The following is a 23,666-nucleotide window of genomic DNA, read 5'->3' as shown; positions in this document are numbered from 1 at the left end:
TGCAAAGCTGTTGTTTCACTGTATAAAACTAGCACCAGCAAATGTACTAGCTTGCAAAATTAAGATGGTGTTGTTCTTCATCTGGCACTGTACATCCATCAACAAAAGCTCTCCACTCCCAATTACTTCCAATGAAAGATGATTAAGTATTTTGAACCAAATCCAGATATAGATGTAAGCAAGTGACAATATTACATAAGGCTTAAGACAACAATATTAGCCTTGAATTACATAACATTAATAACTAGGTTTTACCATAGTTAATTTCATGAATTCTGAATACTAGAGCCTAGTCTAAAAATCATAGGGTATTGTGAAAAAGAAGCATATTTTATCTGCAATAATTAGAAGTATTTTTTTGTTTTTTTGAGATGGACTCTTACTCTGTTGCCCCAGCTGGAGTGCAGCAGCATGATCTCGGCTCACTGCAACCTCCGCCTCCCGGGTTCAAGAGATTCTCCTGCCTCAGACTCCCAAGTAGCTGGGATTACAGGCATGTGCCACCATGCCTGGCTAATTTTTATATTTTAATAGAGATGGGGTTTCACCATGTTGGCCAGGCTGGTCTCGAATTCCTGCCCTCAGGTAATGTGCCAGCCTTGGCCTTTTAAAGTTCTGGGATTACAGGCATGAGCTGTACTTCATCTAGTTCTGAAGGGTTTCTGTCCCATGATCAGCCAATCATCTTTATAACACTTGGCCTCCCAAAGTGCTGGGATTACAGGTATGAACTGTAGTTCATCTAGTTCTGAAGGGTTACTGAGTGTTACAAGATCAGCCAATCATCTTCATAACAAGATTTGTTGACAACTCTGGATTTTCTTCAAGGGATTCTTTAATTTGTTACTTTTCTTGATTAAGGAGTAAAGAGTTCATTAGTAGCTTTCATACTTTCCAAAGCACCAAACTCATCTTGTTTGTTCAATTTTGTCCCAACTTCAGGCTGACTGCAGTAAACAACAGCTCCCAAAGATTCCTGTGCAAAATTGCTGATTCCCACTGTTCCAATACCATTTTCTGTTATTATTGCATTCATATTTCTCTGTGAATTTATGCACTGAAAGCAGAACGTGTTTGGAAGGCACCCTCCCTCAGCCACCAGAGCCTCTGCAGGCAGGGTGCAGCAGGCACCGAGGGTGCATGCAGGCTGCAGACCTCTGCCTGCAAACTCCATGCCACTCTCAGTGCCATGTTCACAGCAGCTTTTCTTCTTACAGCTATTAAAAAAATCATTGCCCAGGCAGATATCAAGTGGCTTTTTTCCTATTTTTCTTTCTATGACTTTTATGGTTTTAGGCCTTACATTTAAGTCTTTAATACATTTTAATTTTCATGAGTGGTGTAAGATAAGCTTTCAGTTTCATTCTTTTGCATGTGGATATCCAGTTTTTCTAACACTATTAATTGAGGAAACTGCCCTTTTTTATTTTGTATTCATTCTTGGCACCCTTGTCAAATATTAGTGGGCCATATACCTGGGAGTTTATTTTAAAATTATTACTAAATAATCACTTAAAATCATAAAGTCACATACACTCGTATGTTTATTGCAGCACTATTCACAATAGCATAGACATGGAATCAACCTAGATGCCCATCAACCGTGGACTGAATTTTAAAAAATGTGGTACATATACACCATGGGATACTACACAGCCATAAAAATGAAAATAGTTAAAATAATTAACCATTTTAATTATTAGGAAATGAGTTTAGCCAGGCACAGTGACTCACGCCTGTAATCCCAGCACTTTGGGGGCTGAGGCAAGTGGGTCATGAGGTCAGGAGTTTGAGACCAGCCTGGCCAACATGGTGAAACCCTGTCTCTACTAAAAATACAAAAAATTAGCTGTGTGTGATGGTGTGCACCTGTAATCCCAGCTACTCAGGAGGCTGAGACAGAAGAATTGCGTGAACCTGGGAGGTGGAGGTTGCGGTGAGCCGAGATCGCGCCATTGCACTCCAGCCTGGACGACAGCGTGAGACTTCATCTCAAAAAAAAAAACAAAAAAAACTTTATTAAATAATTATTTCAAATAATTATTAATTATTTAAAAAATTTCCAAAACTTTCAAAAAGAATAAACAAAATGTAACCAAAGAAGTAAAAAATCAGTATGCTGAAAATTATAAAACATTGATGAAGGGAATTTAAGACACAAAGCAATGAAAAGATGTCCCGTGTTTATGTAGTGAAAGGATTAATGTTAAAATGTTCATACTGGAGTAATATTAGCAAGCTAATTTACACTAGAAGCCTTTAGTGCTCATCCGCACACAAGGACCAGCCAAAAGTATGACTGAAAAATTACATCTTGACGAGGATAACTAAAGGAGGGCACAAGAGTACAACAAAGGAGAAGCAGAAACTCTGTAGAGCACAGAAACCCAGAATGGCCTTATAGAGAATGGAAGGAAACATCTTGCCTCTGCCACCCCTCCCCCAGCTGGAATCAAGTCAGAACCAGGAAAGACTTCTCACTGCAGACAAAAGCTAAGTAAGCCCTCTGCAGCCTCTGTCACCACATTGGACACCTATAGTTCTCACCACTGAAAACTCCTGCACTTGTCATAGGTGAAAAGCCTACCCCAGGGAGCTTCTTGGGGTCCATGTGACTATGCTCCTCCCAGAGGAGTTGACACTGTGCCCTATTCATCATGGCTGATGGGGCTACTGTACTGCAGCATCTTGGACCTGGAACCACTGCTGGAGTCTGTCCTGCTCTATATGTGAGAAGCTATGGCACACTTCTATCTCTGAGACTTTGTTGCCACTGAAACACTCCAGTTTGGTGGAATACCATCCCTGAGCTGGGCTGCTGTGGGACTACCCTGTGGCAGAGTGGCATTGTCTTAGCTGCCCAGAGGAATCATGCTCCTGAGTCTACTCTGAAGTGGCACTCTGCTTCCTAGGGAATTAGTGCCTTGGTCGCCCAGAGCAGTCATGGCCCCTGGGCCAGTACTGAAACAATATATTGCCTCTTGGGGAATTGGTATTTTGGTTGAGGCATGCATAGCCATCACTGCATATATACCACTGCATCTATTAGGAAGTAGAGCCACCACACCTGTCCCAATGGGTACACTAAGACCCATCTGCAGGTGAAAGCCTTTCCTATTAAAGCCACTCTGTAACGTTCAGAGGTGCTGAATGATTCACCAGACATGCAGACATCAAAGTAGGGACACAAGAAACACAAAAAAAGCAAGAAAACATGACACTGCCAAAGAAACACAGTAACTCTTAAGTAACTAACACCAAAGAACAGACGAAGCAGACAACCTACAGAATGGGAGAAAACATTTGCCAACCATACATCTGACAAAGGTCTAATATGCATAATCTATAAGGAACTTAAACAATTTCAGCAAGCATAAAACTAATCCTATTAAAATGGGCAAAAAACATGAACAGACACTTCTCAAAAGAAGACATGCGTGTGGCCAACAAATGTATGAAAAAAATGCACATCATCACTAATCATTAGAGAAATTACAAATCAAAACCACAGTGAGATGTCATCTCACACCAATCAGAATGGCTATTACTAAAAAGACAAAAAATAACCGATGCTGATGAGGCTGTGGAGAAAAGGACACATTCTACTGGTGAAAATGTAAATTAGTTCAGTCTCTGTGGAAAGCAGTTTGGAGATTTCTCAAAGAACTTAAAACTACTATTCAACTCAGTAAGCCTATTACTGGGTATATACCCAAGAGAAAATAAATCGTTCTATCGTAAAGTCATATGCACTCATATGTTCATTGCAGCACTATTCACAATAGCATAGACATGGAATCAACCTAGATGCCCATCAACCATGGACTGAATTTTAAAAAATGTGGTACATATAGACCATGAAATCACATCCTTTTCATCAACAACAATGCAGCTGGAGGTCATTATCCTAAATGAATTAACACACGAACAAAACTCTAAATTCTGCAGGTTTTTACTTAAAAGTGGGAGTGAAACACTGAGTACACACTGATACAAAGATGAGAACAAGAGACACTGGGGACTACTAGAGCGGGGAGATTGGGAGGGCAGCAGGATTGAAAAAATACCTATTGGGTACTATACTCACTAGTAGGGTAACGAGATCATTCATACATCAAAAACCTCAGCAACACACAATATTCACTCATGTAACAAACCTGCACATGTACTTTGGAACCTAAAATAAAAGTTGAAAACAGAAAAAAAAATTACAATAAGAAAGAGAATGGAATCATGGCCTTTGCAGCAACATAGATGCAGCTGGAGGCCGTTATCCTAGTGATCAATTCAGAAGCAGAAAGCCAAATACCTCAGGTTCTTATATATAAGAAAGAGATAAACATTGGGTACACATGGACATAAAGAAGGCAACAATAAACACCGGGGACTACTAGGAAGGGGAGGACAAAGGGGAGAAAGGGTCGAAATGCTCCCTATGGGGAACTGTGCTCACTACCTGGGAGCTTCATACCCCAAACCTCAGCATCAAGCAATAGACCAATGTAACAAACCTGTACATGTACCCTCTGAATCTGAAATAAAAGTTAAAATGATATAAAAAAGAAAGTACTTTAAAATGTCATACTGACGTATAAAGAAGCCATCAGAAAATACATAGCTAAAAATGTAGGTAAAAGTATTACAAAGATATGTCAGGAAGTCAATGAATAAACCATATTATGCTAAAAAAAAGATGGAAGACTTAAATGTAAACCGAAACTATAAAACTCCTAAAAGAAAACAAGCAGGAGAAGCTGCTTGATGTTGACTTTAACAGTGGTTTCTTAGATATCACAACAAAAGGCCAGGCTAGAAAAGCAAAAATACAGAGATAGAACTACATCATACTAAAAAGCTTTTGTGTAGCAAAGACATTAATTGACACAATGAAAAGATAACCAACAGATTGGGAAAAATATTTGGAAATAATAAATGAGCTAAGGGGTTAATATCCAAGATTTGTATAAAACCCATACAACTCAATAGTGAGAAAACATATACACAGCAACCAGATTTAAAAATAGTCAAAGGACTTGAATATCAGGATTTCTTTAAAGAGGATATGAAAGGGTAAGCAGGTACATGAAAAGGGGCTCGACATCACAAATCATCAGGGAAATCCAAATCAAAATCCCTGTGAGATGCCACCTCACACCTGTTAGGATAGCTATTATCAGAAATACAAGAGATAACAAGTATCGGTAAGAGTGTGGAGAAAAATGAACCCTTGTACACTGTTGGTGGGAACGCAGATTGATGCATCCATTACAGATAACAGTATGGAGACTCCCAAAGAAGTTAGAAATATGACTCAGCAATTCCTCTTCAGGATATATACCCAACAGAAATGAATCACCACCTGGTAAAGACATCTGAACTCTCACATTCATTACAGCATTATTCACAATAACCAAGATATGGAAACAACCTAGGTGTCTAACAAAGGATGAAAGATTCAGAAACACACACACACACGCACGCAAACACACAATGGAATATTTTCAGCCTTAAAAAAAGAGGGATTCTGTCATTTGTTGTAACATGGATGGACCTGGAGGATATGCTAAGTGAAATAAGCCAGACATAGAAAGACAAATATTGCATGATCTCACTTATATGTGGAATCTAAAAAAAGGATCAAATATATATATAGACAGATATAATAAAACAGCGGTTAACAGAGTTGGAAGGGATGTGGAGATGTAGGTTAAAGGGTACAAAGTAGTAATCTGTAGGATGGACAAGTTGAAAGATGTACAACATGAGGACTATAGCTAATAATAGTGTATTATATTCAATACTTTTGCTAAATGAGTAAATTATAGCTGCTCTTGCCAAGAGGCAGAGGGGATGGGTAACTAATGTGATGATGGATATGTTAATTTGGTCCACTATAGTAACCATTTTACTATATGTGTGTGTATATATATATATATATATTTTTTTTTTTAGACAGAGTTTTGTTCTTGTCCAGGTTGGAGTGCAGTGGCCCTGTCTCCACTCACCACAACTTCTGCCTCCTGGGTTCAAGTGATTCTTCTGCTTCAGCCTCCTGAGTAGCTGGGCTTACAGGCATAGGCCACCATGCCTGGCTGATTTTGTGTTTTTAGTAGAGATGGGGTTTCTCCATGTTGGTCAGGCTGGTCTCAAACTCCCAGTCTCACATGATATACCCACCTTGGCTTCCCAAAGTGCTGGGATTACAGGCGTGAGTCACTTTGCCCGACCTATATAGATTTTATAATATCATGTTGTATATCTTAAACATACACAATTAAATTTGTTGAAACAATAAAATGTCCATGCTACTCAAAATGATCTACAGATTCAGTGCAACCTCTATTAAAATTTGAATATTTTCCCAAAAATAGAAAAAATCCCAAATTTTATTTATTTATTTATTTTTGAGACGGAGTTTCGCTCTGTCACCCGGGCTGGAGTGCAGTGGCATGATCTTGGCTCACTGCAACCTCCGCTTCCCAGGTTCAAGTGATTCTTCTGCCTCAGCCTCCTGAGTAGCTGGGACTACAGGCACTCGGCACCATGCCCGGCTAATTTTTGTATTTTTAGTAGAGACAGGGTTTCACCATATTGGCCAGGCTGGTTTTGAACTCCTGACCTCATTATCTGCCCGCCTTGGCTTCCCAAAGTATTGGGATTACGGGCGTGAGCCATGGCGCCCGACCAAAAAAATCCTGAATTTTATATGGAACCACAAAAGACCGTGAGTAGCCACAGTATTGTTGAGAAAGAGGAACAAACCCGGAAGGAGCTAACTAGGTCTCTTTTTTCCCTTTAGAACCTTCTGCCATGTGAGGACTCAGCATTTGTAGCACTTGTTTCTTTTTGCCCTTCCAGCATGTGAGAAGGCAGCCATAAGGCACATACCCTTATATGACACTGAACCTGTCTGTACCTTAATCTTGCACTTCCCAGACTCTCATACTATGAGAAATACATTTCTGTTGTTTATAAACTACCCTGTCTCAGGTATTATTTTTAAAATAGCAACAGAAACAGACTAATACACATGATCTACCTTTATTCATTCTTCTTCTTTATTTTTTAGATGGAGTCTTGCTCTGTCGCTCAGGCTGGAGTACAGTGGCCCGATCTAGGCTCACTGCAACCTCCACCTCCTCCTGAGTAGTTGGGACTACAGGTACGTACCACCATGCCCAGCTAATTTTTGTATTTTTAGTAAAGATGGGGTTTCACCATGTTGGCCAGGCTGGTCTTGAACTCCAGACCTCATGATCCACCCACTTCGGCCTCCCAAAGTGCTGGGATTACAGGCTTGAGCCACTGTGCCCCACCCATCCTTTTACTTTTAATCTATCTCTGCCTTTATATTTTATGTAGGTTTCTTATAAAAACACATAGTTGGGTCTTTCTTTTTAAATCCACTCTAACAATCTTTGTAACTTGATCAGCATATTTAGACTATTTACATTGAAAGTGATTATGGATACTGTTGGGTTAATATCTACTGTATTTGTTACTGTTTTCTACTCATTGCTATTGCTGTTTCTTCTCCTTGGCCTCCACTCTTTTCTACATTCTCCAGTTTTACCTGAACATTTTATTTTATTCAATTTTATCTCCACTCTTAGCATACAAATTATACTTTAAAAAACTTTTTAGTGTTTGTCTTTGAGTTTGATATATATATTTATAGCTAATCCATGTCCACTTAAAAATAACATTATACTGCTTCACAGGTGGTGTACATAACTCATAACAGTATCCTCAATTCCTCCCTCCATCACTTACAATTCTATGATCGCCATCATATAATTTCATTTTTCCATATGCAATAATCACCAAATACATTGTTGCTACTGTTATTTTGAACCAACTGTTATCTGTCAGGTCAATTAAAAATCAAAAGTAAAAGATTTTATTTTAACTTCTTTCTTTCCCTCCTTCTCTTTGTAAACTTGTGTAAATCTGAGTAAGTAACCTATATAATTTTCCTCGTTTCTGAAGAACTTCTATTAAATATCTTGCGAGGGAGGTGTACTGGCAACAACTTCTTTCAATTTTTGTTTTTCTGAGAAACGTTTCACTTTTATTTTTGATTTTTCTTTGAGACAGAGTCTTGCTCTGTCATCCAGGCTGGAGTGCAGTGGCACAATCTCCATTCACTGCAACCTCCGCCTACCGGGTTCCAGCAATTCTCATGCCTCAGCTTCCAGAGCAGCTGGGATTACAGGCACCTGCCACCACACCTGGCAAAAAAAACTCTTCACTTTTAAAAAACATTTATTTATTTAGTTGCAATTGTACATGTTAATGGGGTAAAATTTGATGTTTTGATGCATATATATGTGGTATAATGATCAAATCAGGATATTTAGCAAACCCATCACCTCATGCATTTGTCATTTTTGTGGTGAAAACATTTTAAACCTCTCATTTAGTTATTTTAAAATATATAATACCTTTCTGTTAACCATCATCAGGTTACTGTGAAATAGAGCAGCAGAAATTATTTCTCCTATCTAGTTGTAACTATTCTTATTTACCAACCTCGTCCCTTCTGTCCCTTCTTCTCCCCTCTCCAATCTCTGGTGCCTACTATTCTACTCTCTGCTTTATGATATCTACTCTTTTTCATATTTTTGATTTTTGTGGGTACATAGGTGTATGTATTGTGGCTTACATTGGATATTTTGGTATAGGCATGCAATGTGTAATAATCACATTGATATAAATGGGGTATCTATCACCTCAAGTATTTATCTGTTGTGTTACCAATAATCCAGTTATACTTTTTTAGTTATTTTAAAATGTACAATTAGGCCAATGTGGGTGGATCACCTAAGGTCAGGAGTTCGAGACCAGGCTGGCCAACATGGTGAAAGCCTGTCTCTACTAAAAAAATACAAAAATTAGCCAGGCATGTTGGTGGGTTCCTGTAATCCTAGCTACTCAGGAGGCTGAGGCAGGAGAATTGCTTGAAACTGGGAGACAGAGGTTGCAGTGAGCTGAGGTCGCGCCATTGCAGTCCAACCTGGGTAACAAAAGTGAAACTCTGTCTCAAAAAAAAAAAATTAAATGATTTTTGGCTATAGTCACCCTGCTGTGCTAGCAAATACTGAGTCTTATTCATTCTATTTTTTATACACCCATTAACCATCCCTAATTCTTTCCCATCTTCCCTCAAACTATCCCAACCAGCCTATAATAACCACCCTTCTACCCTCTATCTTCATGAATTCAATTGTTTTAATTTTGAGCAGCCACAAATTAGTGAGAACATGTAAAGCTTGTCTTTCTGCACCTGGCTTATTTTAGTTAACATAATGACCTCTAGTTCCATTCATGTTGTTGAAAATGACAGAATCTCATTTTTTAAAAAATGTAATTTTATTTTATTTTAAGTTCTGAGATACATGTGGAGGATGTGCAGTTTTGTTACGCAGGTAAAACGTGTGCCGAGGTGATTTGCTGCATCTATCAACCCGTTACTTAGGTATTAAGCCAAGCATGCATTAACTGTTTATCCTGATGCTCTCCCTCTCCCAACCCCACCAACAGGCACCACTGTGTGATGTTCCCCTCCCTGTGTACATATGTTCTCATTATTTAGCTTCCACTCATAAGTAAGAACATGCAGTGTTTGGTTTTCTGTTCCTGTGTTAGTTTGCTGAGGATAATGGTTTCCAGCTCCATCCATGTCCCTGTAAAGGACATGATATCATTCTTTTTTATGGCTGCATAAAATTCCGTCATATATATGTACCACATTTTCTTTATCCAGTCTATCATTGATGAGCATTTTGGTTGATTCTACGTCTTTGCTATTGTGAATAGTGCTGCAATAAACATTCACATGCATGTATCTTTGTAATAGAATGATTTATATTCCTTGGATATATACTTAGTAATGGTATTTTCCTGGGTCAAATGGTATTTCTATTTCTAGGTCGATGAGGAATCACCACACTGTCTTCCACAATGATTGAACTAATTTACATTTCCACCAACAATGTAAAAGCATTCCTATCTCTCTGCAGCCTTGCCGGCATGTGTGGTTTCTTGACATTTTAATGATCACCATTCTGACTGGTGTGAAATGGTATCTCGTTGTGGTTTTGATTTGCATTTCTCTAATGATCAGTGATATTGAGTTTTTTTATATGTTTGTTGGCCACACAAATGTCTTCTTTTGAGAAGTGTTTGTCCATGCTCTTTGCCCACTTTTTAATTTTTTTTTTAAATTTGTTTAATTTTCTTGTAGAGTCTGGATATTAGGCCTTTGTCAGATGGATAGATTGCAAACATTTTCTCCGATTCTGTAGATTGTTCACTCTGATGATAGGTTCTTTTGCTGTGCAGAAGCTCTTTAGTTTAATTACATTCCACTTGTCAATTTTTGCTTTTGTTGCAATTACTTTTGATATTTTTGTCATAAAAATCTTTGCTCATGCTTATGTCCTGAATGGTATTGCTTAGATTTTCTTCTAGGGTTTTTATAGTTTTGAGTTTTACATTTAAGTCTTTAATCCATCTTGGGTTAATTTTTGTATAAGATGTAAAGAAGGGGTCTAGTTTCAATTTTCTGCATATGGCTAACCAATTTTCCCAGTACCATTTATTAAATAGAAAATCCTTTCCCCATTGCTTGTTTCTGTCAGGTTTGTCAAAGATCAGATGTTTGTAGATGTGCAGTCTTATTTCTGAGATCTTTATTCTGTTCCATTGGTCTATACGTCTGTTTTTGTACCAGTAGCATGCCATTTTGGTTATTATAGCCTTGTAGTATAGTTTGAAGTTAGGTAGTGTGATGCCTCCAGCTTCATTCTTTTTGCTTAGGATTGTCTTGGCTATATGGGCTCTTTTTTGGTTCCATATGAATTTTAAAATAGTTTTTTTCTAATTCTATGAGGAATGTCAATGATAGTTTAATAAGAATAGCGTTGAATCTATAAACTACTTTGGGCAGTGTGCCATTTTCACAGTATTGATTCTTCCTATCCATGAGCATGGAATATTTTTCCATTTGTTTGTATCCTCTCTGATTTCCCTGAGCAGTGGTTTATAGCAGTAGCTTCCTTGAGCAGAGGGTCTCCTTGAAGAGATCCTTTGCTTCCCTTGTTAGCTATATTCCTAGGTATTTTATTCTCATTGTAGCAATTTTGAGTGGGAGTTTATTAATGATGTGGTGCTCTGCTTGTCTGTTGTTGGTTAATAGAAACACTTGTGATTTTATCACATTGATTTTGTATCCTGAGACTGTGCTGAGGTTGCTTATTGGCTTAAGAAGCTTTTGGGCTGAGACAATGGGGTTTTCTAGATACAGGATCATGTCATCTGCAAACAGAGACAGTTTGACCACTACAAGCAGAATTCCAGGAGACTGACATGGTAAGAAATCTTACCTTTTGCTGGCTTTGTTAGGTCCCGTAGTTTCTCAGTCATAGCCTCTGGAGTGAACAGAGTGATTTGGCCTCCTGGCTGGCTTTCCAAAATTGTACAGGAGGGGAAACTCTCTTCAGCCTCTGAAGATTTGATCATCAAGTCTGTGAGATAAATTAATAGTAGACAAATTAACAGGAGAAAAACCATTTTAATTATGTGCATATACAAGGGAGTCCCACAAAACGTGAGACTCAAAAAAGCATCAGATGATTGCAACTTCTGTAACATCCCAAGCTACAGAAACAAATAGGGGTCTGGGGCTTCTGGAGGGTAGTGGGAAGATGAGAAGAAAACAGTGTATGAGTGAATAAAGATTGCCTTGTTATGCAGATAAAGTCTCTCAGCTAATAAAAGTTGTCTTGGAGCAGCCCCTTAGAAGAATGGATGACAGCTGGCGACAAAGTCTGTCTGGATGTGGTATGTGGTGTCCTTCAGTTGCCTCCAATCTCTTCTCTTACAGCACAGCTAACCTTCCCTGGCTGTTGAGATTCCTGTTCAGTGGACTCATGACAACTGAGCTTGCTTTTGGAAAATCTATTTTTAGAAAGGTAAGGGGACTTCAGAGAAAGCCCTTTCCTGCACTTCAGGGAAGAAAGAGGAGTGAGAGACAGGAGAGCCGAAGGTCAGTGAGGCCTTGGCTTTCCTTTAGTTTAAAGCACTCAGCCCACCAAAATGTTAGCCACTGGGATCATGTTCTCTGAACCCCAGTATGGCCAATAACACCTGTTTGGGAAATGTTGGTTTATTTGGTAATAATGTGTTATTTTGGATTACTTAACATTAAATAAGAATGAAGTTAGGAGCTCAATATAATGATCAAAATAGAAATCCTTTAAAATGGTAACCCATTAAATTAGAATAAAATAGGTGAGAAGATATAGACTTTTTAAAAATACATGTACAGTAGATTTTCTGTTCTTATAAAAACCTTTATTGATTTTTTTTTTTCTTCTTACAAACAGAGGTTTTATTGAGTTTGGTCCACAGCTGGGTTTCACATTATCTCATGCAGCAGGGCCCCTAGGTGAGGGTCCCTGTGCAGTACTTGGCGGGATGTGTTGCCCGAGGAGATGGAGCAGTATAGCTGGTCAGGCCCAGAAGGGGAGGAGGAGGGCTGGGGCTCCTGAAAACCTACTGAGGGGCCAGGCACAGTGGCTCATGCCTGTAATCCTAGCACTTGGGGAGGCCAAGTCAGGCAGATCACCTGAGGCCAGGAGTTCCAGACCAGCCTAGGCCACCATGGTGAAACCTTGTCTCTACTAAAGAGCCAGCATGGTGGAGCACCTGCAGTCCCAGCACTTGGGAGGTTGAGGCAGGGGAATCCCTTGAGCTCAGGAGGTGGAGGTGCTGTGAGCGAAGATTGCCCCACGGCACTCCAGCCTGTTCAACAGCAACAACTAAAAAAAAAAAACCACTGAGGCTACGAGGAGGGCGAGGTAGCATGGAGACGGGGTCAGGCTTAGCCCCAACAACTCAGAATTCCACTTCATTGTACAGGCCTCACTTTCCACACCAGGCCTGGGGGCAGGTCTGAGGGTCCTAGGGAAATCCAGCCACTTGGGAGCCTGAGACATTTAGCATCGTGGCCAGGCCCCCTTTCCAGGGGACTCATTGCCCAGCACCCTCTCCACTGTCCTGGCCCCAGTCCTCGAGGGGGAAAAAAAGTATTTTTCTTTTGTTACCACTTCCTGAAACTTTTGCGGGTACAGAAACCACAAACTGATCGGGTGCAAAAGTGAGAAGAGACAAGGCAACCGGAAATCTTCAGAGACCCGTTTCCTCCAAGTCCAGGCCTCTTCTCCCCAGCACAGCTCGGCCCACAGCCTGGACGTGCCAGCAGGGACCCTGACCCCACAGGTATTAGGATACGGCCTTGTCCCCTTCCCCGTGACAGCCCGGTGGCTCAGTCCTGCGAAGGACCAAGGCAAGGGGGAAAAAGCCCTGCTGCCTGATCCCAGGAACCACTCAGACCCTCGGCTGATTGGCAGCACTGAACAGGTTAATAAAAAAAGATGAAAACACAGAAAAACCCAGAAACCCAGACGGGGAGACGGAGTGGGGAGAGAGCGCGCTGGGAGCCTCAGTAGCCTGCCTCCTCCTGGTAGTAAGGAGGATATTCAGGGACCTCCCCTGGGCCTGGGCAGTCGCCAGCATCGGAGGGAGCCCCGTCGGCCACTGTGCCTTGCGGGCAGTACTTGGGGTCGTATATCTGCTGGCCCAGGCCGAAGACCTGGCTGCTCTGGTTGGTGCCCTGCGTGTAGCCCATCTGCAGGGACATGGAGGAGTTATCACACTTGTCGGTTCCCAGTTTGGTGTCAGACGTGCCGCCGCGTCCCGGGAGCTGTCATGCCCACCTGGCTGGCACACTTGGTGGTGCCATCTGGAGGCTGATGGTCGAGTGGTCCATGGGGGGCAGGATGTGGTTCTTGGGGTGGTAGAGATGCCTCCTCATGCCGTACGCGGTCATGCCCGACTGACTGGCGCATTGGTTGGTGCCCATCTGCAGCCCGATGACGCACTGGCCGGCCCTCATGGTGGCGTCGTTGAAGTTCCGCTCCTGCTTCTCCGGGTACTTGAGGCCGATGTCCACCCCGCCCTGCAGCCCCTTAGTCTCGGCCTTCCCTGCCAGGGCGAGAAGAGACACCTGCACCTGCGTCGTGTTCCCGCTCTCAAACAGGCCGTTGGCCTCGAACACGTCCACGGGGTTCACGCCGTAGCTGACCATGGCCTCGATGAAGTTGGAAAGGTTTTCTAGCTGGTGCCAGTTCTTCATGGAGCGGTTCATCTTGGGGACGGAGCCTGGCTGTAGCTTGTCCATCAGTGTGCATAAGATAATTCCGTCCTTCAGGCCCTTCTGGAAGTCGGGGCCAACGGAGAGACAGGTGAGTCCCTCGATCCAGCTTCGGAGCTCTGCCTCCTTCTCAGGGTCATACTTGGACAGGAGCCGGTTCTTGACCTCGGCCGACAGCCCGTAGGAGGAGCCATCGTTGAACTGCGTGGAGCTCATGGCTGGTGGGCGCGATGGCGGGCCGGGGCCGGATGGGCCGGGCCCATTTTTGATTTTTAATTATATACTTTGAAATTTAAACTATTTTAAAAGTCCTTTTATACAATATAGTGAACAGCAAACCTGGCCATTTAGAAAGAAAAATCTAGCCTTGCTTTCCACAAATCTTGCAGAACAGTTTTCAAAGATTCAGGACTTTGAAAGATATTTTGAATAGACCAGTCTTTTTGAAAATGGCTAGAGACTTTTACAGTATTAGAACTGACAATTTTTTAAATGTCAATTTTATTTTATAAAGTGACAACTTTTTATTGTTAACTAATAGTAAACATTTTGTAAGGAAATTAAAATAGCTTTTATTTATTTTTAAACAATTAGTTTCAAAGGAAAGAGCAACACTGACCAGATAAGGAAGTACTTAACAGTGTATTTCCTGAGAGAAATTAACACACACACACACACACACACCCCCCACACACACCCCCCACACACACACTTCAAAAGCCAAATTCCAACAATGCAGCTATTGTCTTTTTTGTGGCAATAATTACTTCAAATCGAGTAAGTGAATCTTTCTGCTTGAAGATGTAATAACTTGAAAATATTGCTCAGTTTGATGATTAGAACTGTCAACCTAAATGAGTGACAGAGAGAGACTCTCCAAAACAGATTTTTCAACAATAGCAAGGGCTTGCAATCCAGGGTATGCATGTGGTGGTGAGCCATAGGCACATCTGAAAAGGTTGGAGGAAAGGTAAGCTTATAAAGGCTAAAGGGGGAAGATTGCATAAGTTGTTTTGAAACAAACTTCTTGGTTTTTGAAGCTCATAGCAGGAGTTGGCAGTTATTCATTGGAACACTGGCTGTTGCTGGGGGATGTCTTCACAGAAATATCTTGTCTGGAATTTTTGTGGTTTTTAGACAGCTATTGCAACAATTCTTATCATAGTCATCAGTGCATGAGAGGCCCTTTTCCAAGGCCTCCTGGCTCTATTTTGTTAAAGTTTGACTTAAGTGACTTCATGTTGATACTGACAACTTTCATAAAACTAAGTTCTGCTCAGCTCATTTAATGTTTGTGGCCCCCACCAGAGGGTCTGATTTATTTCTTATGGCAAGTGGGTTCATGAATCATGTTGTCAAGAAATGTGGGATGAATGTATGTCTTTATCTAAAAAGTTTCAGAAGCAGAGATTGAAAATTTGGCAATTCATGTGGAACAAAAGTTTCCTTGAAAATCCTCCATTTATGATCCTAGCTTCCAAGATCTAACTAAGGAGGACAGAATCTTGTTCCAAGTTGGGGGCACAAGACTGGAGGCCAACTGAGCTCTGTCAACCCCAGAGTTTTGGACTGAAGTTTTTGTCAATGGGTAGCAAGAGCCTCAGCTGAGGTAACCTTCTTGCAGCTACTAGGAATAAGACGGTGGCCATTATACATGAAGCCTGACCTTAGATGCAGGGATATCATCTCCTGTTGGGTGCGCAGTGGAATTTCCATTCTGGCCATGCCCTTGAAACTTCCTTTGCAAAATTATGACAGTAAGAGAAATCTGACATAGTTGACTCCAACTTGCTTCTAACCTCCAAGCTGTCCTTGGTCACTCCTGGGTGTAGGCCCAGCTAACTTTGGAAGAAATTGAGTTTATAGTTTAACCTTATAGCAAGGACGATGATAGCTCTTCCCTGAACTAAACCACCATCTTAACGCTAATGAAAGGCCACAAAGCTAGGATTATGAGAGGAACCTAAATTCTGCTAAAATACAGGCATAAAAAATAACCAATCATTATTTTGGAAGTCACAAGATTTGTAACAACTGCAGTTACCTCTGTAGATAACATCGCTACCGTAGAACCTAAGACTGTTTTTTTGAGATGTTTTTCAGGCTGACCCCACCTGGACTTGTGATTGATGACTCAACAGGTCCTGTGGCTCCCCCACAACCCCGAGGCAGACTCAGCCCATGAGGACTTTACCTCACATCGCTATGAGAGCATACCCAACCAATCAGCAGTACCCATTCCCTAGCCTCCCATCCACCAAATGATCCTTGAAAAATTCTGACGTCTAATTCTTCTGGGAGACTGATTTGAGTAATAACTCCATCTCAAACATGCCTGGCCTCATGTTAATTAAACTCTTTCCTGCAATACCATGGTTTCAGTGAACTGGTTTTGTCTGTACAGCAAACCGAAAGAACCTGTCAGTTTGTCACACGCTTGCCTGCTATGTATTATTTCTACCCTGACTCAGGGCTGAAGGCTTTCCTGGAATGTGTGGGTCTTTAGCCTGTCCTCACAAGATGTCAACTCACAGTGAGGCACAGCCTTCTTGCTCTTTTCATTTACAGGCTTTAGTGTTAGATCATATGGTGAGTTTTCCATATTTCTGCTTTGTAGCACATTTTTTGTAAATATTTTGTATAGTTTCGTATGCTAAGTTTTTTCATTCCTTGACTCAGTTGTAAATGTGTCTGGAACCTTGAAGCTTGGAGCCACTGGGGTATTCTGTCCTGTGTCTCATGTTTTTTGTCAAAACTTATAGGACCAGCCATAGGAAGGAAATGGGATTTTTTTTTTTTGTGGCACCATGGAACTGAATCAAATGTGTTTTTTGGTTCACACGGTGGGACACAGATTTGGAGGTTAGAAGAAGGCACAATGGCTTGTAGTAACTCAGGCAACAGTAACAAATAGTGAGCTGTTTGTAGTCCAGCCTTTGCCCAGTCAATCTCCATAATGCCAGACTCTGGAAGGTCTTCTAAGGATTGGAATGTGCTATTTGTAGTCACTAAGGCAACAGACAGGGAGGTGGGTGGAAACTGACAATCTGGGCTTATCCTAGTAACTATGCCTCTCCCTACAACCCCCTAGACAGAAGGCTCTGACTTTCTTTTTTTGTGAGACATAGTCTCACTCCGTCACACAGGCTGGAGTGCAGTGGTGTGATTTCGGCTTGCTGCAACCTCTGCCTCCCAGGTTCAAGCGATTCTTCTGCCTCAGCCTTCTGAGTAGCTGGGACTACAGGCACATGCCATGAAGCCAGGCTGATTTTTTGTACTTTAGAGATGGGTTTCACTGTGTTAGCCAGATGTTCTCCATCTCCTAACCTCGTGATCCACCTGCATCAGCCTCCCAAAGTCCTGGGATTACAGGCGTGAGCCACCATGCCTGGCCTCGGCTCTTTTTCTAAGAAAAAACTCCTGACTCCTGAGTGTAGCTATAAGAATTTCAGATGCGTTTTTATGTGTGGACATCCTGTTTCAGCCCATGTGACTTGCTGGAAAACCCCAAAGAAACGGACAAATCTTCTGCCAAAGGGAAGACCTGGGAGTGTGGGTGCTTGGGCAGGGCCTTCACTCTTAAACCAATTTCTCAGAGAAAACTCTGTGGAACTGGGGACTGGGATGGGCATTCCTTTTCTCTTAATTTCCAGTATTTTCTGGGAAATACTTGCTCACATTGTATGTTATTTACTTGTGCGTTTGTGTGCAAGCGTCCTTTCCCAGAACTTAAAGGATAATTAAAAAAACATAAGGAAATGCAAAAGCCTCTTTCACTTTATTTTATGCTATACTTGTATATATTTTAGCTCCCATGCATTTGGGAGGTTTTGGCAGTCTGATGATGGACTTTTTTTGGTTGGTACGCTATTAATTACTGCCTCTATTTCAGAACTTGTTATTGGTCTATTCAGGGATTCAACTTCTTTCTGGTTTGGACTTGGGAGTGTGTATGTGTCCAGGAATTTATCCATTTCTTCTAGATTTTCTAGTTTATTTGCATAGAGGTGTTTATAGTATTCTCTGGTGATAGTTTGTGTTTATGTGGAATCAGAGGTGATTTCCCCTATATCATTTTTTATTGCATCTATTTGATTTTTCTCTCTTTTCTTCTTTCTTAATCTGACTAGCAGTCTATCATTTTGTTGATCATTTTAAAAAACCAGCTTCTGGATTCAAAAATTTTTTTGAAGAGTTTTTCTTGTCTCTATCTCCTTCAGTTCTGCTCTGATCTTAGTTATTTCTTGTCTTCTCCTAGCTTTTGAATTTGTTTGCTCTTGCTTCTCTAGTTTTTTTAAATTGTGATATTAGGGTGTCAATTTTAGATCTTTCCTGCTTTCTCTTGTGGACATTTAGTGCTATAAATTTCCCTCTAAACACTGCTTTAGCCATGTCCTAGAGATTCTGGTATGTTGTGTCTTTGTTCTCATCAGTGTCAAAGAACTTCATTATTTCTGCCTTAATTTTGTTATTTACCCAGTAGTCATTCAGGAGCAGGTTGTTCACTGTCCATGTAGTAGTGCAGTTTTGAGTGAGTTTCTTAATCTTGAGTTCTAAGTTGATTGCACTGTTGTTTGAGAGACTGTTTGTTATGATTTCTGTTCTTTTGCATTTGCTGAGGAATGTTTTATTTCCAATTATGTGGTCAATTTTAGAATAAGTGAGATGTGGTGCTGAGAAGGATGTATATTCTGTTCATTTGGGGTGGAGAGTTCTGTAGATGTCTATTAGGTCTGCTTGGTCCATAACTGAGTTCAAGTCCTGAATATCCTTGTTAATTTTCTATCTCATTGATCTGGCTAATATTGATGGTGGGGTGTTAAAGTCTCCCACTATTATTGTGTGGGAGTCTAAGTCTCTTTGTAGGTCTCTAAGAACTTGCTTTATGAATCTAGGTGCTTCTGTATTGGGTGCATATATATTTAGGATAGTTAGCTTTTCCTGTGGCATTGATCCCTGAATTTGAATGTTGGCCTGTCTTGCTAGGTTGGGGAAGTTCTTCTGGATAATATCCTGAAGAGTGTTCTCCAACTTGGTTCCACTCTCCCTGTTACTTTGAGGTACACCAATCAAACATAGGTTTGGTGTTTTCCAATAGTCCCATATTTCTTGGAGGCTTTGTTTGTTCCTTTTCATTCTTTTTTCTCTAATCTTGTCTTCATGCTTTATTTCATTAAGTTGATCTTCATGCTTTATTGCATTAAGTTGTTCTTCAGTCTCTGATATCATTTCTTCCACTTGATCGATTCGGCTATTGATACTTGTGTATGCTTCACAAAGTTCTTGTGTTGTGTTTTTCAGCTCCATCAGGTCATTTATGTTCTTCTCTAAACTGGTTATTCTAGTTAGCAATCTCGCTAACCTTTTTTTAAGGTTCTTAGCTTCCTTGCACTGGGTTAGAACCTGCTCCTTTAGCTTAGAGTTTATTACCCACCTTATGAAGCTTACTTCTGCCAATTTGTCAAACTCATTCTCCATCCAGTTTTGTTCCCTTGCTTGTGAGAAGTTGTGATCCTTTGGAGGAGAAGGGACTTTTTGGAACTTTTAGCCTTTTTGTACTGGTTTTTCCCCATCTTCATGGATTTATCTACCTTTGGTCTTTGATGTTGGTGACCTTCAGATGGGGATTTTGAACAGACATCCTTTTTGTTGATGTTGATGCTATTCCTTTCTGTTCATTAGTTCTCCTTCTAATGGCCAGGCCCTCTGCTGTAGGTCTGCTAGAGTTTGCTGGAGGTCCACTCCAGACGCTGTTTGCTTGGGTATCACCAGTGGAGGCTGCAGAACAGCAAAGATTGCTGCCTGTTTTTTTCCTCTGGAAGATTTGCCCCAGAGGATCACCCACCAGATACAATCCGGAGCTCTCCTGTATGAGATGTCTGTTGACCTCTGCTGGGAGGTGTCTCCCAGTCAGGAGACATGGGGATCAGGGACCCACTTGAGGGGGCAGTCTGACCCTTAGCAGAGCTCAGGCACCATGCTGGGAGATTCGCTGCACTGAGCTGGCAGGCAGGGACGTTTAAGTCAGCTGAAGCTGTGCCCATAGTTGACCCTTCCCCCAGGTGCTCTGTCCCAGGAAGATGGGAGTTTTATCTGTAAGCCCCTGACTGGGGCTGCTGCCTTTTTATCAGAGATGCCCTGCTTGGAGAGGAGGAATCTAGAGATGCAGTCTGGCTATAGTGGCTTTGCTGAGCTGTGGCCGGCTCTGCATAGTTCCAACTTTCCAGCGGCTTTGTTTACACTGTGAGGGGAAAACCGCCTTCTCAAGCCTCAGTAATAGCAGATATTCCTCCCCCACCAAGGTTGAGTGTCCCAGGTCAACTTGAGACTGCTGTGCTGGCAGTGAGAATTTCAAGCCAGTGGATCTTAGCTGCTGAGCTCCATGGAGTTGGGTTTGCTGAGCTAGATCACTCGGCTTCCTGACTTCAGCCCCCTTTCCAGAGGAGTGAACTTCTCTGTCTTGCTGGCATTCCAGGTGCCACTGGGGTATGAGAAAAAAACTCCTGCAGCTAGCTCGGCATCTGCCCAAACAGCTGCCCAGTGTTGTGCTTGAAACCCAGGGTCCTGGTGTCTTAAGCACCTTAGTGAATCTCCTGGTCTGTGGGTTGCAGCCATGGGAAAAGTGTAGTATCTGGACTGGAGTGGAGTGTTCCTCACAGCACAGTCTCTCATGGCTTTTGTTAGCTAGGGGAGGAATTCCTCGACCCCTTGTACTTCCCAGGTGAAGTGACACCCCACCCTGCTTTGGTTTGCCCTCTATGGGCTGCACCCACTGTCTAACCAGTTCCAATGTGATGAACCAGGTACCTCAGTTGGAAACGCAGAAATGCACCCTCTGCATTGATCTTGCTGGGAGTTGCCGACTGGAGCTGTTCCTATTTGGTGTCTTGCCAGGTCTACTTTTGCTTCTTATAGGCAGGGGAGGGCACTAGTAGTCTTTAGTCATCTAAATCCATTTTCAGTGATTAGGTGATTCACAAATGAGCTGCTGGATCTGGGATTGTCAGTCTACTTCTGGTTTACTCTTATTCCTAGAATGTAGAAATCCAGTTCAACTTTACCTAAGTCAAACAGTAGCAATTTACTATTAAGATGTATTTTTAATCAAAACAATTATTTAACTTTGTTTCATTAGTAAAATATTATACTAATTCACTAATTTTTTGGAGAAAACACTCAGAGTGGATGGAGAGGCTATGCTAAACCCGAGGCTAAAGAATGAGGCAGCTGTGAACCCTGTGCGTGGTGCTTGAATGCCAGGGTAATTCCCCACCACACAGAGGCATACCCAGCTCCCTTAATTGCCCCTTTTCCCAGAAGCTGTGCCAGGGAGCTGAGGGACAGCTCACTCTTGTCCTGGACCTCTGAAATCCTAGCTATAAGAGACCCTATGTCTCCTAGGTATGAGCTGGCAGGGTGATCTCCCTGAAAAGCAGGCAGAAACAGGCTTTTGGACAACATAATGCCCAGGAGTTTTTGTGCACTAGGCAGCTCCAGTAGAGTGCAGCTACAGACGCCCATCCCCCAGGTTTCTCCATACCCCTCTGGGAGGCAGGGGTGCCAGGTAATTTCTGAGCTAAGACAGTGAGTCCAATTTCCCTGAGGACCTGTGATGCATCTGCTTTACAAGCCCTTCTGCCCACTGACCCCTCCCAAGGTCCATGTTTAGCTGCCTTGCAGGATTGGGTGCACATTGCAACTCCCACAGCCCAGCCTGAGTGTTTTGCTGCATCTGAGTACTTTTCTGGTATCTCAAGGGCTCAATGGATTGCCCCAGGGTAGCTGGAATGTAAACATGAGCCTCTGTGGGATGTCCTGGTGCCCCAGGGCTGTAGCATGTAGTTTGGGAGTGTGGTGCCAAGATCTGCAGCTGGCATTTGAGTGAGGGAGAAACCCGCATCTTCAGAACACTGAGAAGAGTGAGATGAGCATGCTCTTGGGCAAGGGTGGTAACAGGGCATTCCTCCTTCCACAGGGCCAGTCCAGAGAGAGTGTGGCATATCTCCCTTCTGCAGCCTTGCACCTAACAAAAGATACCTGGGCACAGTGGCAGCGATCGGAGCAGGCTCCCTCAAGGACCAGGAGTGGACCTGGTGGGGGGAGCCATCTCTCTCTCCCACCCTACACAGAGCATGCCTAGGAACACTAGGTATTAACTTAGCTACTGGTCATTACTCTTAAACCCCATCTACTGGACCATGGCCTAAACCACAGCAGCAAAAACTTATCCCACTTTTATGTGCACCTGTGAAATCAAACACAAGAATTCACCTACACATAAAGATTCTATACAGACTTCGACCCTCTGAAAGCATCTAGAAATAAAGCCAACTGAATATATTCAACTTACACCACAGTTAAAGGAACACCAACTCTTCCAGATGAGAAAGAATCAGGTAAGAACTCTGGCAATCCGTGGGCATGGTGGTGCACATCTGTAATCCCAGCACTTTGGGAGGCCAAGGAGGGTAAATCACAAGATCAAGAGATGGAGACCATCCTGGCCAACATGGAGAAACCCTGTCTCTACTAAAAATACAAAAATTAGCTGGGCGTGGTGGCATGTGTCTGTAGTCCTGGCTACTTGGGAGGCTGAGGCAGGAGAATCACTTGAACCCAGGAGGCAGAGGTTGCAGAGAGTTGAGATCACCCCACTGCACTCCAGCCTGGGCGACAGAGCGAAACTGCATATATATACATACACAAAACAATTTTGGCAATCCAAAAAGCCAGAGTATCTCCTTACTTCCAAACAAATCCATTAGGACCCCACTAATGATTCTTAGCCAGTCTGAAATGACTGAAACATCAGACATAGAATTAAGAACCTGAATGACAATGAAGCTCATCAAGATTCAAGAAAAACTAAAACTTACTGTAAGGAATCCAAAGAATCCAGTAAAATAATCGAAAAGCAGAAAGATAAAATAGCCATTTTAAGAAAGAACCAAACTGAACTTCCAGAGCTGAAAAACTCACTTCAAGAACATAATACGATTGGAAGTATTAGCAGCAGAATAGACCAAGCTGAGGAAAGTATCTTAGAGCTTGAAGCCTTGTTCTTTCAGTCAACTTAGACAAAAATAAACAAAAAAGAATTAAGAACAATAAGCAAAGCCTCAGGAAAATATGGAATTATGTAAGGAAACCAAATCTACAACTCATTGTCACTCCTGAAAGAGGAGAGAGAATGAGAAACTTGGAAAATATATTTGAGGATATAGTCCATGAAAATTTCCCTAATCAGAGGTGGACATGCAAATCCAAGAGGTACAGAGATACCCAGCTAGATACAAGATGACCAGCCCAAGGCACATAGTTATCAGATTCACCAAAGTTAATGCAAAAGAAAAAATCATGAAGACATCTAGAGACAAAGGGCAGGTCCCGTGCAGGAGGAACCTCATCAGACCAGTAGCAGACATCTCCACAGAAACCTTACATACCT

General features: G+C 41.9%; 1 protein-coding gene and 1 pseudogene across 8 annotated transcripts in view; one reads left to right on the top strand and one right to left on the bottom strand.

Annotated features, from left to right (window-relative positions):
- The window catches only part of CLEC4A (C-type lectin domain family 4 member A), a 28,358-nt gene extending 14,252 nt beyond the window's left edge, over positions 1-14,106 (top strand). For 5 of the 8 annotated variants that reach the window (XM_064377472.1, XM_064377467.1, XM_064377466.1 and 2 more), the window contains 2 exons: positions 11,888-12,049; positions 13,137-14,106. In XM_064377472.1, the coding sequence (XP_064233542.1) occupies positions 11,888-12,049; positions 13,137-13,443 (469 nt within the window). In that variant the 3' untranslated portion in view covers positions 13,444-14,106. The other 3 variants (XM_012476752.3, XM_064377469.1, XM_064377468.1) reach the window with 3 other exon arrangements.
- On the bottom strand, positions 13,497-14,515 carry LOC135275413 (calponin-2-like; annotated as a pseudogene).
- Positions 14,516-23,666: the final 9,151 nt, after the last annotated feature.

This window comes from Aotus nancymaae, unplaced genomic scaffold (assembly GCF_030222135.1).
Source record: "Aotus nancymaae isolate 86718 unplaced genomic scaffold, 86718_ANA_hifiasm-v0.15.2.pri h1tg000016l, whole genome shotgun sequence".
Taxonomy (NCBI): Eukaryota; Metazoa; Chordata; class Mammalia; order Primates; family Aotidae; genus Aotus; species Aotus nancymaae.
The sequence above is the reverse complement of the archived record's forward strand: the minus strand, read 5'-3'. Positions and strand labels throughout refer to the sequence as shown.